At 36.5% G+C, this 18742-nt stretch overlaps 1 protein-coding gene and 1 long non-coding RNA gene across 2 annotated transcripts in view; one reads left to right on the forward strand and one right to left on the reverse strand.

Moving 5' to 3' along the window:
* The window catches only part of KIAA0408 (KIAA0408 ortholog), a 30247-nt gene extending 21664 nt beyond the window's left edge, over positions 1 to 8583 (forward strand). Inside the window, exons 3-6 of the mRNA XM_032274836.1 lie at positions 1358 to 1720; positions 1809 to 1888; positions 4273 to 5605; positions 8007 to 8583. Coding sequence (XP_032130727.1) covers positions 1358 to 1720; positions 1809 to 1888; positions 4273 to 5605; positions 8007 to 8180 — 1950 coding nt within the window. The 3' untranslated portion in view covers positions 8181 to 8583. The remainder of the gene's footprint in view (positions 1 to 1357; positions 1721 to 1808; positions 1889 to 4272; positions 5606 to 8006) is intronic.
* A 61-nt stretch (positions 8584 to 8644) lies between these two features.
* On the reverse strand, positions 8645 to 9651 carry LOC116549325. The gene is made up of 2 exons (XR_004267808.1): positions 9538 to 9651; positions 8645 to 9497 (listed from the first exon to the last, which is right to left on the reverse strand). It is a non-coding gene; the product is annotated as an uncharacterized LOC116549325 (long non-coding RNA).
* Positions 9652 to 18742: the final 9091 nt, after the last annotated feature.

Here is an 18742-nt window from a genome sequence, read left to right on the forward strand (position 1 = left end):
CCCAGCTTATTTTTTGTATTTTTAGTAGAGACAGAGTTTCACCATGTTGACCAGGATGGTCTCGATCTCTTGATCTCGTGATCCACCCGCCTCGGCCTCCCAAAGTGCTGGGATTACAGGCTTGAGCCACCGCGCCGGGCAGCAATTTTGTTTTCACCCATGACGTCTCAAAAACAGGACAATGTCACCAACGCCATCCTTAAATTTAACATGTCACTTTTTAGGGTTGCTTCTTATAAGATCCCTCAAGGTCAGCCCAAATCATAATGCCCACAGAAGTTCAGTACAAATAATTTGGCAGGGACGAAACAATCAAGGCATGGCTTCAGTGTGATGCTATCCTGACTTCATACAATAAATACTAATAAATTTATAAGCATTAGAAAAATAAATGCACATGTATTTTTCAGGCATCAATTTCTAGTGCTTCTCTCAACTGAGTTATTGGTATGTATTAAGCAGCAATAAATCTATTATATTACTTGAATAATACATGTGGTGTAGATGTTGATGTGGCTGTTAAATATAGAGTCATTTGACAGTCTCTTGAAGTTTGACAAGCTTTTACATGACTCAAGACTAAAGAGAAAGCCACTTCTTTCCTCTATTCAGAAGTGAACCGAATGAGTGTGTGCAGGTTTAACTAAGATCTCATAAAGAAGTTATTTGGGGTCTACTTTAATACAGACTAATAGGTGATCAAAGCCTTGCAGTTATATTGTATCATGTAGGGTATTGTCATATTTCTTTTAATCTAGATGAGAAACTTTTTAGAAATGTGTATCACCTTGACAATTTTTTAAGATCTCAGTAATATTTAGCCCTCATCAATGTAATTGACCAATCAAAGGAAACATCCTTTGACGGACATGTGACTATTTAGGGACCAGAATAAGTTGACTTACTATATGAGATTGTCAAGCATTTATTTAGACAGTTAAATGTTAGTGTACAAGTAGGACCAGACATTTTAAAACTATGACTTTACTGTTAAATTCTCACTACACCCTAAAAGCAATTAGGTAGTATGGCCAGTAATTGATTCAGGTCATTCTAATTTTGTGACAGTGTTTCTGTATTTATATACAGATACAGATTTATTTTATTTTTGAATGAGTTGATGGCTAGTCAGAAAGACTTAGCATCCATGTGTTGCCCTGCTAAAAGTAGCCTTCATGTTTCATCAAACTTGTTCCAGCTAATCCATATTTGAGAGGCACTATTTAGAGGCAAAAGCATTAATACCCAGGTAGTATATTTGAATAAGGCAAAGAGAACTCAAAGCAGTTTGCTTAGTATCAAGAATATTAACAAAGTGAATTAGGGGAAAAGAGATTTTAATTTTGTTTTCTTACAGCTTTGCCAGGAAGTAAAGCTTCGGAGGAAAATCAATACGAATGAACGTGCTAAGATCATTGATCTTTACCATGAGAAGACCATTCCAGACAAAATAGTAGAATCTTCCCCAAATTACCCTGATGTAGGACAATGTGAATTTACAAGGATGAATCTCAAAGATGGTCTGAGAAATGAAAATAAAACAGAGCAGAGCTTAGTCAGTGGAGGAAATCAAATGTGTAAGGAACAAAAAGCAACAAAAAAATCAAAAGTAGGGTTTTTGGATCCTCTGGCTACAGACACCCAAAAAGAATGTGAGGCCTGGCCTGACCTGAGTACTTCTGAGGAAGAGAACAAGAGCTGCTCTGGCGCCCTCAATACAGTAAGTAAGACGTGAGTGGCCTGGCACTGTTTCTAAAGAAATATTTACATTTCAAAGTGCTAACGTGATGTTGCTTATATGTGTAAAGGCTCTTGAAGAACTTGTGAAGGTTAGTGAAGAACTGTGCAGCTTTCAAGAGGAAATTCAAAAGCGGTCTAACCATAGAAGGTAGGCAGATACATCTGATTATTTTAGATTGGTAAATCAAAAAGAATATTATTTTTAATGAATCCAAACTGCTTCCTCCTCCATACATGTAAGAACTAGTGAGTTATTAAAATGCATTATCTAGGGTGGGAGATAGAAACTTTAATTTTTTGTTTGTTTGTTTTTGAAATAGAATCTCGCTCTGTTTCCCAGGCTGGAGTACAGTGGGGTGAAAGCTCGCTGAACCCACTGCCTCCCAAGTTCAAGCAATTCTTCTGCCTTAGCCTCCCAAGTAGCTGGGACTACAGGCACAAGCCACTATGCTCAGCAATTTTTTTTTTTTTTTGTATTTTTAAGAGAGACAGGATTTCACGATGTTGGCCAGCCTGGCCTCGAACTCCTGACCTCAAATAATCTCCCTGCCTCAGCCTCCCAAAGCGCTGGGATTACAGGTGTGAGCTACCGCACAAGGCCAGAAACTATCATTGTATATTTCTCTATGCACTAATTCTTAAAGCAAATCTTCCAATTCTCTTTGTAATCTGACTGTTAGTAACTCTTTACTCTTTTTGGTGTTTAAGGTAGCCCTTCCATAAAAAATTAGTAAGTGGGCCAGGCACAGTGGCCCACGCCTGTAATCCCAGCATTTTGGGAGGCCGAGGCGGACAGATCACCTGAGGTCAGGAGTTCGCGATCAGCCTAACCAACATGGAGAAACATCATCTCTACTAAAAATACAAAAAATTAGCCTGGTGTGATGGCACGTGCTTGTAATCCCAGCTACTCAGGAGGCTGAGCAGAAGAATCACTTGAACCCGAGAGGCAGAGGTTGCAGTGAGCCAAGATCGCACCATTGCACTCCAGCTTAGGCAATACGAGCAAAACTCGGTCTCAAAAAAAAAAAAAAATTAGTAACCTCTAAGGTAGTTCTTTCGCATTCTGAGCATTTGAGCAATGAGAGTGTGCAACTGAGCTAATTCAGTTAAATGTATCATTAAATGATGTCAGATTTAACAGTGTGGCATTTTGATTATATAATCATGTTCTGAAATGTTTAATGCTTAAGATTACTTTATTTCACTTCAATTAGTATTTCTATATTGGAGGCCTACATAATTTTCAGAACAACATATTGTAAATATGTACATGTGCCACACCAAAAAAATGCTGTTTCCATTTGGATATGGTATATACTTATAACAGTAAGTTTTAACCAAATTAACAGATACATTTGAATTCTCTGCAAGTTAAGTAAAGATAGATTATTCTAGGATCAACATTTGTCTCTCCTCATGGGGCAGTATGCTTCAGTTAGAAAGCTACACAAATGTACTCCCTTTTCATTAGTTGTTAGGAAGCTCAGAATGTTTGTGCTGACTTGCAATACATTTTCTTAGCCAAACATGTTTTAAACATAACTTTGTCCTCTATTTGCCCATTTAGTTTTGCTTCTGTTCTCTGTTCATAGGTATTTACCCACATTTTCTTGTAAATTATCTCATTTTTTTTTATAATTTGAAGAGGTATAAATATGATATACCTGTATCTGTGTGATTAAGATTGAATTGTGATATTTAGATTTTTATTTACTGTAACTCAGAAAATTTACTTGCCAGTTTTCTTCTACAAATCACACATAATAAAAAGTTCTTATTGTCACTGCATGATCTTTAGAACAAGGTTTAAGATATTTAATTTGTAATTCAGACATTACAATTTGACATGACCTAATGTTTCTCTCTTATTTTTCATTATCCTCCCCACTCTGCTTTATAATTCATCCATATCAAAGTACTCATTTTCCTTTGAATAGCCATAGTTTTTAACCACAGCTCACTTTGCCTGTATACCTTTTACTCAAATCATCCAAAAAATTTTTCCTTTTTTTTTCAAGGCCAAATAACACCTTCCATTGGGAATTACTCATGCCTCATTGCACTTTTATTTAGATTTCTATCTTACTATTTAAAATGTTATTTCAAATTCAAGGAGAAGAACTTGAGCTCACATTACATAATGAATAAGAATTCAGCAGCAGAGAGGAAGTAAGGGAATGGTCAGATAAAAGCTACAAAAAGGGAAATGCCAGTAGCAGAAACACAGGAGACTCCATAGTTTAATCTGAGGGTAGGTGAAGTCTCAGCTAATAGTGAAAATGAGAGATGAGTTTGGAAAGAATTTGAGTCAGAGTATGTAGAACATTGAATATAACACTGAGAGGTTGACTTCATTCTACCATAAAAGGACTTGAAGTTTTTGACTGCGAGGTTTATATAAAAATGATGCATGAGGGAGTTATGACTCCTTTTCCTATAGCAGAAACTCATTGCTTGAGCCATGGTTTCTTTTGAGAGCTTATTCAAAATAAAGTTATAACTAATACACCATGTTTTATCATTGTTTAGGATGAAGTCAGATTCTTTTCTCCAGGAAATGCCAAATGTAACTAATATACCTCATGGGAACCCCATGATCAACAATGACCAGTGCATTCTTCCAATCAGTTTAGAGAAAGAAAAACAGAAAAATAGAAAGAATCTGAGCGGTACCAATGTGTTCCAGAGCAATTCTATGAAAAAATGTGAAACTGATACAATCGATTTGAAAAGAAATGAAACTCCACCAGTTCCTCCTCCAAGAAGTACCTCTCGAAATTTTCCCAGCTCGGATTCTCAACAAGCCTATGAAAGATGGAAGGAAAGGTTAGACCACAACAGCTGGGTGCCCCATGAGGGTCAAAGTGAAAGGAATTACAACCCTCACTTCCCTTTGAGACAGCATGAGATGTCTATGTTGTATCCAAATGAAGGGAAAACTTTGAAAGATGGTATAATCTTTTCCTCTTTGGTACCAGAAGTCAAAATAGATAGCAAGCCTCCAAGTAATGAAGATGTTGGGCTTAGCATGTGGTCATGTGACGTTGGGATAGGTGCAAAAAGGAGCCCCTCCACTTTGTGGTTTCAGAAAACCTGCTCTACCCCCAATAATCCAAAATATGAAATGGTGATCCCAGATCACCCTGCTAAATCTCATCCCAATCTTCATGTAAGTAATGACTGTAGCTCTTCAGTGACAGACAGCAGTAACCCACTTAGAAATCTCAGTTGTGGCTTTAAAAGGACTATAAGGAATGAAAAGCTGGCAGCAAAGACTGATGAATTTAACAGGACTGTATTTAGAACGGATAGAATTTGTCAGGCAATACAGCAAAATCAAAGCTGCTCCAAATCATCGGAAGATCCCAAGCCCTGTGATACCTCATCTACTCACACAGGTAGCATATCAGAAAGTAACAAGGTGTCTGGTATTTGGAAAACCAGTGCCCACATGCCTGTGCCCATGGAAAATGTGCCTGATAATCCCACCAAGAAATACACAACAGACCTAGTCAGACAAATGCAGGGACACGTAAGTCCTCGCAGTTATCGGAATATGCTCCACGAGCATGACTGGAGACCAAGTAATTTGTCTGGCCGACCGAGGTCAGCTGATCCCAGGTCAAATTATGGTGTTGTGGAAAAGCTGCTGAAAACTTATGAAACAGCAACAGAGTCTACATTGGAAAATTCTAAGTGCTTCCGGGATCATGGGACCAAATGTAATTCTGATGTCAGTGGTGGTGCCACATTAAGTCAGCATTTAGAAATGCTCCAAATGGAACACGAGTTTCAGCAAAAGACAGCTGTGTGGGGGGGACAGGAAGTGAAGCAAGGAATAGATCGGAAAAAGATAACAGAGGTGAGAAAGCAAATAACGCATTTTGGTAGCATCCATATTAGAAATGGCTCTGAATTCAGTTTATATGTCCCATTCATATAAACAGAATGAGGGCACAAGTTTTGGACATTTCTTAGTCTCTTGACCCTGTTTGTAAATAAATATAACTCAACATGAACCTTGAAGGTGTTTTCAAGACTGAGAATAGTACATTATAACTTTTTAAAGATTCTGGGACGGGCACAGTGGTTCACTCCTGGAATCCCAGCACTTTGGGAGGCCAAGGCGGGCAGATCACAAGGTCTGGAAATGGAGACCATCCTGGCCAACATGTTGAAATCCCGTCTCTACTAAAAATACAAAAATTATCTGGGCATGGTGGCTCATGCCTGTAATCCCAGCTACTCAGGAGGCTGAGGCAGGAGAATCACTCGAATCCCAGGGAGTCAGAGGTTGCAGTGAGCCGAGATCACGCCACTGCACTCCAGCCTGGCGACAGAGCCTCAAAAAAATAAATAAAATAAAATAAAATAAAAATTCTGAAATGGGAAACCATAAATACAATAAGTGGATTTAGGAAGCTCAAGAAGATCAAATGTTTTTCCTTCTTGAAAAAATATTCAGAATGGATGTTTCTTGATATATAGAATTTCATTCTTTTAAAGGTTCTTATAAATGTATGGAAAATATTTTAAAAATCATTTTCACTTTTCAGTTAACTATGATTAGTTCAGTCATTCTCAGCGTTTGACTTATGTTCTTTCTCATAGGATTAGTCACATTAATATGAATATGGGAAATACACATCATTTAAAACAGTGCCTAACAGAGTCCTCTTATCTGTGGAACTAAAAGATAGTATATACAAATAAGGTTATTTTTATTTGTATGTATTCTTAGCATAGAAATGGACCAAAAAAAAAAAAAAAACCCACTCAAATGGGCATTTAAGTAAACTGTTATCTTTTTTGTTCCTGTCGATTTATGAAAGAATATAATCTTCCTTAACTATTATAGGAGAAAAAGAGGTCAAAGAAATTGGTATTTACAAAGAAGAGTTATACAACAGTTCTCTTTTATTCATATAATTTTTAGGAACATAACAAAAAGTTACAAGGCGACATATTGTTATTATTAATCAATGCTTCAAAACTCCTAGTTTCATAGAATGCAGTGGGTATGCAGCATGATTTTAAACTGTTATGGAAGCTGCTTCCTTCTGGTGTAAACAGTTATTATGTGGATTTGAAAGTCTGCAAATATATCAGCTTTCATCCATCTTAGGAGGAATCTTGCCTGTTTCCATAAGGTGCAAAAAGTATCCTGCTTTTGTATTTCTCTGCTTTTTAGTTGAGCCCGTCAATGTCTGCAACATCCTGTAGCTAAAGATAGGAAACAGAAATATCTGTGCAATAACCTACCAAAATTATCATTAACTAGCAAGAAATAATACTAAGTGATTTCCCTTTTTGCATTCATTGGGAGTTTGGTGAGGAGGTCCTCTACTATAGCTCTTTAGGAGTAGTTTCTGTTTTTTGTTTTTTCCCCTTGTGAACAAATCTAAAAAATAGGTCTCCAAAAAGAAAAAGAAACTGTAGGTTACTGTCAGGCCATGGTTAAAATAGAAATGGAGGCCATCCTCACTGCCTAGCTCAGATGAAAGAGCACAGGCTTCTTCAGGTCTAAGAAGCGTCAGTAAGAACACAGTGTGTAAAGTGTGTTATGGAAGCTTTGTACTTCTTTTAAGAACCAAGGAATGCCTTTCTTCCATTAAAATAAAAGGAAAGAAGAAAGGAAATTTTAAAAAGAGAAAAAAAGTGAAGTAAACGGTTTTCTGTCATCAGAACATATCCAAGATACAGCAACTCTGTATTAGTATTAGAATGAAGATGTATTTAAAAGTATTTTCATGATAATTTTAAGGTTTTGATAGATAGTGCCAGTGATAGTGAAAAAAAAAAGCACTGATCATTTGGTTTGTGTGCCTTTAGCTTATTACCTATAAAAGTGTCAATAACTTGACATAAATGAACAGTTTCTTCTATAATTTATCTTTTTATTTTTAAATAACACTATAACATCCTAATAGGCCACTAAGAAACATCTGTATTTCCATGATATTCAATTTATTTAACTTGAACTTTTAAATTCTGAGCTTATCATTAGTTCTACAAAGAGATCAACCGTATCAAAATCTGTCAGTGTGAGGAAAGGTACAAGACTGTCAAGTGCCATATTCCATACTGAATTGCCTGAAAACACTCAAAACCACAAATATGAGGCAAGTATCTTATTTAGTTTTTAATGCTTTTTCTTTCTTCTAAATTTACTAACAGATTCATCTTATAGTTGAGACCCATCATATATTAAGCCCATTGTTGGTGCCTAGAGAGTGAGAGGAATGTCTTTACTTGTGTCCTAGGAATCCATGTCAGTGAACGCCTCACATGGAAAAGGATTTTCCCGACCTGCTAGACCAGCAAATCGCCGTCTCCCCTCCAGATGGGCATCCAGATCTCCATCTGCACCCCCTGCCTTGCGGAGAACTACCCACAACTATACCATTTCTCTGCGATCCGAAGCATCAATGGTTTAAGTCTTTGGCCTGGATTGCTATGTTACAGAGGTTCTAGTCCCACTTGTCAAACAGCATTCTGAGTGTTTATAGGCAGTCCTGTTCTCTTCCGACAAGCAATTTAAATCCTAACTTTCCATCAGTCTTCAGTGTTTTTAATCTAAGGAATAATTATCTTCCTGTATTTTGGTTTCTTAGATCAGAATTTTTTTACACCATTCTCATTAATTTTCCAATATGATATAAGTTGAAACAATGTATAATATTGTATATTCTTTCTTGCAAGTGGCAGAAAGCAAGGTTATGTGCATGGCCCTGTGTTTGTAGGTGCATGTGTTGAAATAGGAAGTATCCTAGTATGTATTTAGATATGAATAACTTATGTGCTACTGTTGACTTTGAAATTATAACATGTATACCTATATATTCTTTGTGTTTATTTAAAAGTTTTGAAAATATACAATACTGTTTATATTTTGTATACCTTTTAATAGGTATCCACTTAAGGCATTTGCAGTACAGATATTAATTAACCACTTCCTTGGCCCCCAGCTACATTGAAAAAGAATTATGCACACATCTAACATTGGTAGATTTCTAAAGATAACTCATAATTTCTTAACCCATTTAAGGATAAAATAATACCATTGATTTCCTTGTTTATTCTTTTTAAATAAAAATGTCACAAGTTTAATAGATCAGCTGTCTAAGCAAGCATAAAATGTTCATAAATGTTTTATATATTATTTGGTAGTCTAGTCTGTCTTTAAGTGCATATTTAATCCTCAGAGCCAGTATCATGAGACCGCATTATAAATGACATGACTAAATAATGAATTTATTTTATCAGCCTCAGTAACAAACATTTCCTAAATGGAATGCAAAAAGAAATTAAATGATGTCGAATTTTAGTTTTTCTTAAAATTGTGGTAAGCTTTTAGTTTAGCTGCTTTACATGGAGTTATACATACTTAGAGGTAAGTCATTTATTATTTTTTTCTTTTTCTAACCATTTTCTTAAAATTAATAGATAACAAACTAATTTACTATTTTACTAACAAGGAAGATCAGGAATAATATTTCATTGAGAGCTGAATTATACTTCTTATAGTGTGTTACAAAAACAAAAGGTTTAAACTAAACCTTGACACCCACAGTAGCATCAGGAATAGAAATGCATATTTTGGCTATAGTTTGCATACAATGAACACATAAAATCTATATTGAAAACTGACAGAAATACGAATGTTAAGGGGCTTGGAATTCTAAATGGAAGATTTTAGAAAGAAATTTGCTCTCTACTATGTCTATATAAAACCAATTATGTTATGTTATTAGCTATTAACTATTAATAACTGTTATGTTATTATCTATTAACTATTAGCTATTAATTCTACCTAAGCTTTTCTTTTACTAAGAAAATTCTTATGCCAAACGTATGCCAAGAGCCATCTCCTTATGATGTATTGGAACCATTTAGAGAAATTTACTTCATTGTTCACCATGACCTGAGGTAAAGAAAATAATTTTCAAATTGTAGACTTCCTTGAAAGGCTTAAGATGGTAGCATGGTGATGTTTAGATTCATACTTTACAGTTTCAGGAGTTATGTGGAATTAAATTTATAGAATGATTTGGATCAGATGGTAACTAAGGTCTATAAATCTACTTTTTCAATTCTTATTTCCTTCAGGAAGATCCTTTTCCATAGGAAGCTATCAAAGAAAAGTAAACTAGTCACCAAGTAATATCACTCTCATAATATGCTTTCCAGCTAGAGGGGAGAAAACACCAGAAAAGTGGAACCCTGGGTCATAAAATGATGGACCTGTTAGGAAAATGCTGTTGTGTGACAATGAAGAGCCTGCCCAAGGACTGTGCAACCGATCTGTTTCTCCATCACGGTACCTCAAGTAGGCTGGTATGATCTGTGCTTCCTTCAAATATTGAGGATCTCCTTAAAAAAATGAAATTTCTGATCTCACCCTGTAATTACTAACGCAAAATTTCCAGGGATAGGGACTGGGACTCTGGAGCCTTTAATAAAACAAAAAAGCAAAATATTGATGATCAGGTAGATTTGAAAAGAGTGACACTGATTGATCTCTGAATGGATGGATACCCTTGGGTGGTCACTTTTTTCTTCCTAGGACTTGCCTTTGTTATCTGTAAATTAGAACGGCTATACTTTCAGGCTTCACAATTTTAAGCCACTTTTTTCTATTAACAGTTGAATGAACCAATGTGACACATTTTAACACCTTTTTTTGTTGACAAATTAGAGTTGAGAAAAATAAATTAGCATCTAGTCCAAACCCTTAATTGTAAAATTGAAAATCTAAGATTATTTGAATGTTCTGTTTTCTCTTTTTAAACATTTTATAATTCTTAAATGGAAAAGCCTATTAGGTAAATGGAAATAATCCTTGAAAATATTTTTTGATGTTTCGTGATTTTTTACTGGTAAATTTCTACTTTAGGTGGGCATTTTCTTCCCAACAATATACTCTTTATTCTATCATTGCTAGATTTAAAGGGACTTGTAAGCATTTCTGGAAATATTTGATTTAAAAACATATATTAATAGATGTTTTCCCTAGCAGACTTTTGGAGCAAAAATATTTTAGTTCAGCAGAGGATTACTGATATAATGGGCTGATCTCAAAAAGGAATAAGAATGAGGCAGACAAGAGTACTTGAGTTTCTGTGTGTGTGTGTGTGTGTGTGTGTGTGTGTGTGTGTGTGTGTGTGTCACATAAGTTCTCCACATTGCCTTATGTCCCAAAGCCAAATATAAAAATATAAATGATGCTTTATATAATTCATTTTATCAAAAATTACCCATAACTTTCATTTGTTTTTATATAGACAATGAAGATGATCATATTTCATTTTGCAGATGTGGCCATAAAATATTATTTACTACTACATAGGTGATTTTACCAGGTTTAGTTATCCTGAGAAAACATCTGGACTTCAAAGAGTTTCTGCTTCCCTACAAAGATCTTTATAATTATTTTTAGGCACATTTGTGATAAACAACTACTTGATATTGAAATCTCCTTCAGCTGTTAGCAGCTATCATATAAAGTAGGCATAAAAACAACTGTTTGTGCCATTTGTATACATTGAGAACATTTTTCTTTCCCTCCTTTTCTTCAGTGAACTCCAGTAAAGCTGAGTATCTTATGAAATCTAAATTCAAATATGTACACAGTTCACTCTGGCCTCTTCCAAAATATCTCTAGATAGTAGAATTGAAGCCAAACCTTCCTGACTTCCTGCTCCTGGCCACACTAAACTCTATATGGCTTCTCATACACTGACATCTTCTTTGTACCCATTTAACTGCTAATTGAGCCTGATAAAAGTCTTCTTTGAAAAAAGTTTTCACTTTTAAGATTTGCATTTACATCATACAATTAAATCATTTTCAGGAAATTCAGATTTTTTATTATAGTACTATTTGCTTTAAATTCTGCATGTTTTTCTTAAGTAGCAAGTACATATTATCAGAACTTACAACTATGACTTGTTCTTCTTACCCTGAAAATATGTTCCTACAATAAAAAAATGTGCTTTGCAAATCAAAAACAAAAACTGGGGATGAGGGGTTCCACAGACAAGTACCAAAGATGATTTCTCATCATGTTTACTGTATGCATATTCATCATAGAAAATAATTTTTTGTTTTAGTGGGAATAAAATCATGATACTTTAAATCTGTACACATTTCAATGATCTTATTAATCCAATAGATTAAATTAAAAATTCCTAGGAAAAATTCTGTTTATATGAAGCTATGGAGAAATCTAGAAATTAGGGAAGTGTCTAGATTTTGGAAGACCTAACAACTCAGAACAAGTTCATTTAGAGGTGGGAAACCAGAGATTCAAAGAGGTCTGCATGGCTGCCAAGGTTACAGAGACAAAATCTAAGCCTGGACTCACTCATGTTCTGCTCCTCTGTATAAATGTCCTGTGTGCATCTGTGACTTTATTGTTTGCAAAGCACATTCATATTCCTGACTTGTCTGCTTCTTACAATAAATTTCAAGGCAAGCATAGTGATTTCTAAGTTGGAAGGAAAAGTTAAGTAGTTAAGATGATAATTTGAATAAAATAGTTTCCAAGATGAGAGTTAAATAGATGGCTCTTCAGACTCCTAGCTCAGGTTCTTTTCCCAGCCTCCTTTTCCCAAGGAAGAGAAGAGAAAGAAAAAGACTGAACAGTCCTTTTTCATTTTTGTCTTGTTGCATTTTGTACAAGACACTGAAATTATTTATCTTGCTCTTATTGAGAGTTTCTGTTCATTCTTTCAGTGATCATGAAAAGTCACCACCCTGACTTAAATGGTGTTATCAAATTCAAGAAGTTGTGAACAAGACTTTAACAAAATATTTCCACTTTTAATGCCTTTACCCTGATTTTATATAAGTTTTTTATGTAGGACATGAGGTTGAAGTAAACCCAACAAATAGCCAAGCAGTCTTCATCTATGGCATCAACTGAATCTTGACCTCAGTCTTCAAAAAATGGGAGAATAGTTTCACACTTTGTAAGTTATATATACTCCAGAATAAATAAGAGCAGTCTGCTTGAAATATTGGTTCATTTGTGCTGCTGTAACTAAACACCAAGACTGGGTGATTTATAAAGAAGAGAAATTTATTTCTCTACAGTTCTGAAGGCTGGGAAGTCCAAGATATATCTGCAAGCAGATTCAGTGTCTGGTGAGGGCTGCTGTGTGGTTTCAAGGTGGTGCCTCATTGCTGTGTCTTCACATGGCAGAAGGGGCCAACACTATTCTCACATAGAGAAACAGCAGAATAGCAAGAAGCAGCTGAATGCTGTGCTGTGTGAAGCTTCTTTTATAAGGGCCTTAAATCCCATTCATGAGGGAGGAGCTTTTATAATCTAATCACCTCCTAAAGGCCCTACCTCTTAATATTGGAGATTAACTTTCAGCATGAATTTTGGAGGGACATATTCAAACCACAGCAAACATACAGAAATTTCCAATATAAATCTCACTCGAAATTACAGTCACATGCTGCACAAAACCAGTTCAATGCACATATGTGATAAGATTATAATACAATATTTTTGCTATGCCTTTTCTATGTTTACATATATAGATACTTACCATTGTGTTACAATTGCCTTCAGTATTCAGTACAGTAACATGCTGTACAGGTTTGTAGCCTAGGAGCAACAGACTATACCATGAACCCTAGGTGTGTAATGGGCTATACCATCTAGGTTTATGTAAGTACACTCTGTGATGTTTGCTCAATAATGAAATCGCCTGAGGGCACGTTCCTCAGACCATGTCCCTGTTGTTAAGCAATGTGACTGTAATTGTGCTCTGCTGCCAGTTTCTTTTTGAAGCTTTATTTTTCAATTACTTACTCATGGCAATTTTATAAGAATCATTAAACAAATTTAATCCAGCTATTTGGGATCCGCAGATTTTTTCTTACATAATGCTGATTAGTCTCAAAACCAAATTGTCTAACCTGAATTATATGTTTGTTTATTTCAATTTTCTTAAAAGTTTCTGTTTAACCCAGTAAAGGGTTTTTTGAGTTAATGATATCTGTAGTAAAATATCTCATTTGCAATGAAAGCCAGAGAAGCACCCACAATATTCTTTAGAGGGAGTTACATATAGGAGTAATAGGGGGCCAAAGTCCCCATTTATGAAAAATCAGGAGGTAAATGATTGGGAATAAAGATTCTTCCTAGGAAAGCTGAGGTAAGGAGAGAGAAATTGAGACCTGCCATGCCACCTAGTTAATGATGGCAGCCATGTAGCCCACAAAGCCAGAGCTAAATGAATTTATGAGGTATCCTACTTAACAAAAGCAAGCACTAGATTTCCCAGACAGATCCGGGGGCTAGCAAAAGCACTACATCAAGGACTCCAGGGTGGACAGTGCTAGAGGTCAGACAGGCAGCCCATCCTCAAGAAGATCTCTTCCTAAAACAGCAGAGACCTGACCTTGGGCCGGGGTAGAAATAAAGTATCCGCGGCGGGGGGAAAAAAAAACAAAAAACTGGCAAATGCAATCAAGATCCTGGTCCTGGGGACCAGCATGTAGGAAAGTTAAGAGATACAGCCTGAAGTAGGATGCAGCTCCATTGGAAAGAGGAATTGAGAGGTCTTTATCAGCACGTCACGTCTTTACTAAAGTTGGGACCTAAAAAGACTACAGTGGCAACTGAGGACCCATTTGTAGGCAATTAGGAGAGTAACCACCACTAAGCTGAAATAAATGGAGGCTCTAGGCAGCTTGAGACCTCATCCGGGATATTTTCAGAAAAAAATTCACAGGAAACCACCAGGTGGCGTTTTTCTGTGAGAGACTGAAAAAGAAACAAAATTGATGCGGTGGGGACGAATCCTGTCTTTTCTCTCCACTTTCCATTTATTGTCATTTTTTGTAACTTTATCCCCAGGACCTAAAACTTTACCTGAAAACATAATAAATAAAACAAACCATTTATACTTTCATATAATTGACAATAAGAACAAAAATTTAAAAAGATATATTTTTCTCCAATTGAAATCAAAAATAGGCACACAAAGAGTAGGAGCATTTTTAGAACTTATAAAATTACTCAAAATTGTCTATATAAATATGACGTTGATGAGCATAGGGAACACCTGTACTGCATTGGTAAGAACAGATACAGTCTCATGGAGAAAGAAATGCAATGAGTATAAGTAAAGGGAGTGAAACTGAATCAACCTGTTCTGAGCTCTTCTACATGGTAGGGTGATGGGCTGCATGGAGCACAGGAACAGGGACCTCAAGAGCAAGAATATTCCTTGTTGATCCACTACTGTCCAGTGAGAAAGGCCAGGCTCTGAGAACAGAAACTTTCTGCCACAGGACTACTTCCTTCTGTTGTGGGAACAGGAAGTGCCCCCAGATGGATCTGTCCCACACAGATATCCCTGGAGGTCACCCAGTTCTATCAACTGACTTCTTTCACACTCATCCTAAGAGCCTTCTGATTCTGGATTAGCTACCTAGGTTCTTAGAGTACATAATTACAGAACATCTAAATCAGTGTTTCTTGACTGTTTCCAGAAAGTCTTCTCTAATAGGAGAAAAAAGAAACAGTCCTCGCAAGGTCTCTAATAGTGTCTAAAGCAGCCCATCGTTAAGAGAAAATTCTTTAACTTTGAAGGGTTTTAACATGAAAATGTGTAGTCTATAAACAAACTAGGATTCTGTCTGCATCATTCACTAATTATGCCAAGCACTTAGAAAAATGCCAGCAGAGGTGGCTCACGCCTATAATTCCAGCACTTTGGGAGGCCGAGGCGGGTGGATCACAAGGTCAAGAGATAGAGACCATCCTGGTCAACATGGTGAAACCCTGTCTCTACTAAAATTACAAAAATTAGCTGGGCATGGTGGCGCATGTCTGTAGTCCCAGCTACCCGGGAGGCTGAGGCAGGAGAATTGCTTGAACCCAGGAGGAGGAGGTTGCGGTGAGCTGAGATCACATCATTGCACTCCAGCCTGGGTAACGAGCAAAACTCCATCTCAAAAAAAAAGAAAAAAAGAAAAGAAAAATGCCAGCAGAGATTATGTTGAATGAATTAAGATTTCAAACGCCATGGTGGCTCAAGCCTGTAATCCCAGCGCTTTGGGAGGCAGAGGCAGGCGGATCACTTGAGGTCGAGAGTTAGAGACCAGCTTGGCCAACATGGAGAAACCCTGTCTCTACTAAAAATACAGAAATTAGCCGTGTGTGGTGGTGCATTCCTGTAATCCCAGCTACTTGGAAGGTTGAGGCATGAGAACCACTTGAACCCAGGAGACAGAGGTTGCAGTGAGCCGAGATTGTACCAATGCATTCAAGCCTGAGAGGCAGAGTGAAACCGTCTCAAAAAAAAAAAAAAAAAAAGAAGAAAGAAAAAGAATAAAGATTTCTATTTTTTAAAAAAACTTTTGTTTGCATGTATTTTGTTTTGTTATTATCACACCATAAGTTTTTGTTTCTTCGGTTTCTTCTGGGACATCTTTATCTTCAGTGGATCCTCCTCTTCTGGTTTAGCAACAATTTGTTTCTTTTCCATAAGGATCCTCTCAGTGAAGCAGGGGAGCTGATGTACGGACTTAATCAGATCATCAGCTCTGTAAGTCTAGATGCGTGTCTTGAGTGCTTTGCTCACCTGGATATGCTCAATGACCAGAGACTCTCTGTCCAAATCCTTAAGTTCACTCAGCATAACTCTGCATTTTTAAACACGTGCAGCAAAAATTCAGCACTCTTTCTGGACCACTGACCCTGTGTCCAGCCCCACTGTTTGTCCTGGGCATACCTATCAACTCCACCCTTGTGACATCAGAATAGTGAACACTGTTCCTATAAAGTGACATATTTAGTGGCTTTTTGTTTCTGCATACCCTTGAGGGCCTGGGGGGACTCATGAGTGTTCTTAAAATGAACACAAAGATTTGAACCTCTTGGTTTGCATGATTTTGTGGAGTTTTCTGGGTCAAGTGAATAGCAAACCATTTTCATAGATCATCTCAGGCCACTTACGGTAAGAGTGAATTAATGAAATTTTTAAATGTTTCAATTGCTTGTTATCAGCAACAACAAAAAAAGGTTTTCTTCTCTGCCTCTTTGTTTAGTCACAGCTGGATTGAGAGTGCAGATTTTTGCCACACATGCTTAATTTTTGCTGCACTAAATATGCTTATTTCAAAAAATTAAGCTGACCTGAATTTATATTGTACAGTAATTTCTGTTCTTGTGTCTGCATATTTTGAGAACCTGAACCCACTGAAAAAGGTGCATACAAATTGACACTGGTTTTTTGCTGTTTTGGAAATTTTATAATATAATCACTAAGACAAGATGACCAGAATGCTACTAAAGAGATAGCACACTTTAATGTTTCAGACAACTGCTTGTAGAAATTCTGTTATTTAACAGAATTAAATAAGAATTAAAGATTTTAATTTGTAAAATTAACAGGCTTAAAACTTAAATTTAACAGGCTTAAAACAATAACATTCGGTCAAAGGACTTGCATCATGTGAGGTATCATAATGCTGTCTCTTCTATTGTCTTAGGACAACAATAGTTCAAGGAACTTTTTGAAGGAGGAAAAATAACAAATTACCTACACTTTAATTTTATGTAGTTGAATTAGTGTTCACAATTTTATTGTCAATAAACACTCTTCACAGCTCTCACACTTTAATTCTGTTGCAATCTTATTGCAACAGAATTAAAGGTGAAATATAATTCACCAATAAAAGCTTTCACAATTTCAGGGAGAAGTTACCTTTAAAATGTCTTAGCTGAGAGCCGGGCACAGTGGCTCACACCTGTAATCCTAGCACTTTGGGAGGCCGAGGTGGGTAGATCACCTGAGGTAAGGAGTTCAAGACCAGCCTGGCCATCATGGTGAAACCCCATTTAAAAAAAAAAAAAAAAAAGTCTTGGCTTGAATAAGCCAACTTTGAGAACCAGTTTACCCTTAGGCAAAACAATGATTTGTCATTTTAACCTATGTTTTAGCCATTGTTATGAAAAGTTTTTAGTTCTTCACTTTAAAAAGAGTAATTCCAATAATTGAAAATCTGATCAGTATTTTTTCTCTGCTTAAACCAGCACATATATATGTCAAAAGAGCAAGTTTTCAAACTCATCTCCCATTTCTTTTTTTTCTTTTTGAGACCGAGTCTTGCTCTGTTACCCAGGCTGGAGTGTAGTGGCCCAATTTCAGTTCACTGCAACCTCCACCTCCCAGGTTCAAGTGATTCTCCCACCTCAGCCTCCCAAGCAACTGGGATTACAGGTGCCTGCCACCATGGCTGGCTAATTTTTGTATTTTCAGTACAGACAGGGTTTCAACATGTTGGCCAGGCTAATCTTGAACTCCTGGCCTCAAATGACCCACCCACCTCGGCCTCCCAAAGTGCTGGGATTATAAACCTGAGCCACCGCGCCAGGCCTTATCTCCCATTTCTTTACAGATTAATCTAAAAAGATAAGCATCTAAATGTTTTTTTCCTACTAATATTATATAAAATCCAGCATTTCTTTCCAGCTCAGTAAAGCACAAAAAAAAAAAAAAAAAAAAAAAAAATAGACCGTTTGTGACCAGCCTGATTAACATGGTGAAACCCCGTCTCTACTAAAAATACAAAAAGCTGGGCACAGTGGTGGGCTCCTTTAATCCCAGCTACTCGAGAGGCTGAGGCAGGAGAATCACTTGAACCTTGGAGGCAGAGGTTGCAGTGAGCAGAGATCATGCCATTGCACTCCAGCCTGGGCAACAGAGCAAGACTCCATCTCAAAAAAAAAAAAAAAGAAAAAGAAAAAAATAAAAACAGAAAACCAAGAGACAAACTCTTTGAGAGGAAGTATTATTAGTGAGTGACTGCAGGGCTGCTGATTCCTGCAGGATACAGAAATGCTACCTTTCCTGCCAAAGTCAGCATCATGGATTTGTTTCCATGCATTCACCCATCCATATGTGTTATTCCATTCATTTTTTAAAATCTCATTATCTTTAAAAAATTATTTTTACTGGTTATTTCAGTA

This window comes from Sapajus apella, unplaced genomic scaffold (genome assembly GCF_009761245.1).
Source record: "Sapajus apella isolate SASKATOON/1434 unplaced genomic scaffold, GSC_monkey_1.0 scaffold6, whole genome shotgun sequence".
In the NCBI taxonomy this organism is placed as follows: domain Eukaryota; kingdom Metazoa; phylum Chordata; class Mammalia; order Primates; family Cebidae; genus Sapajus; species Sapajus apella.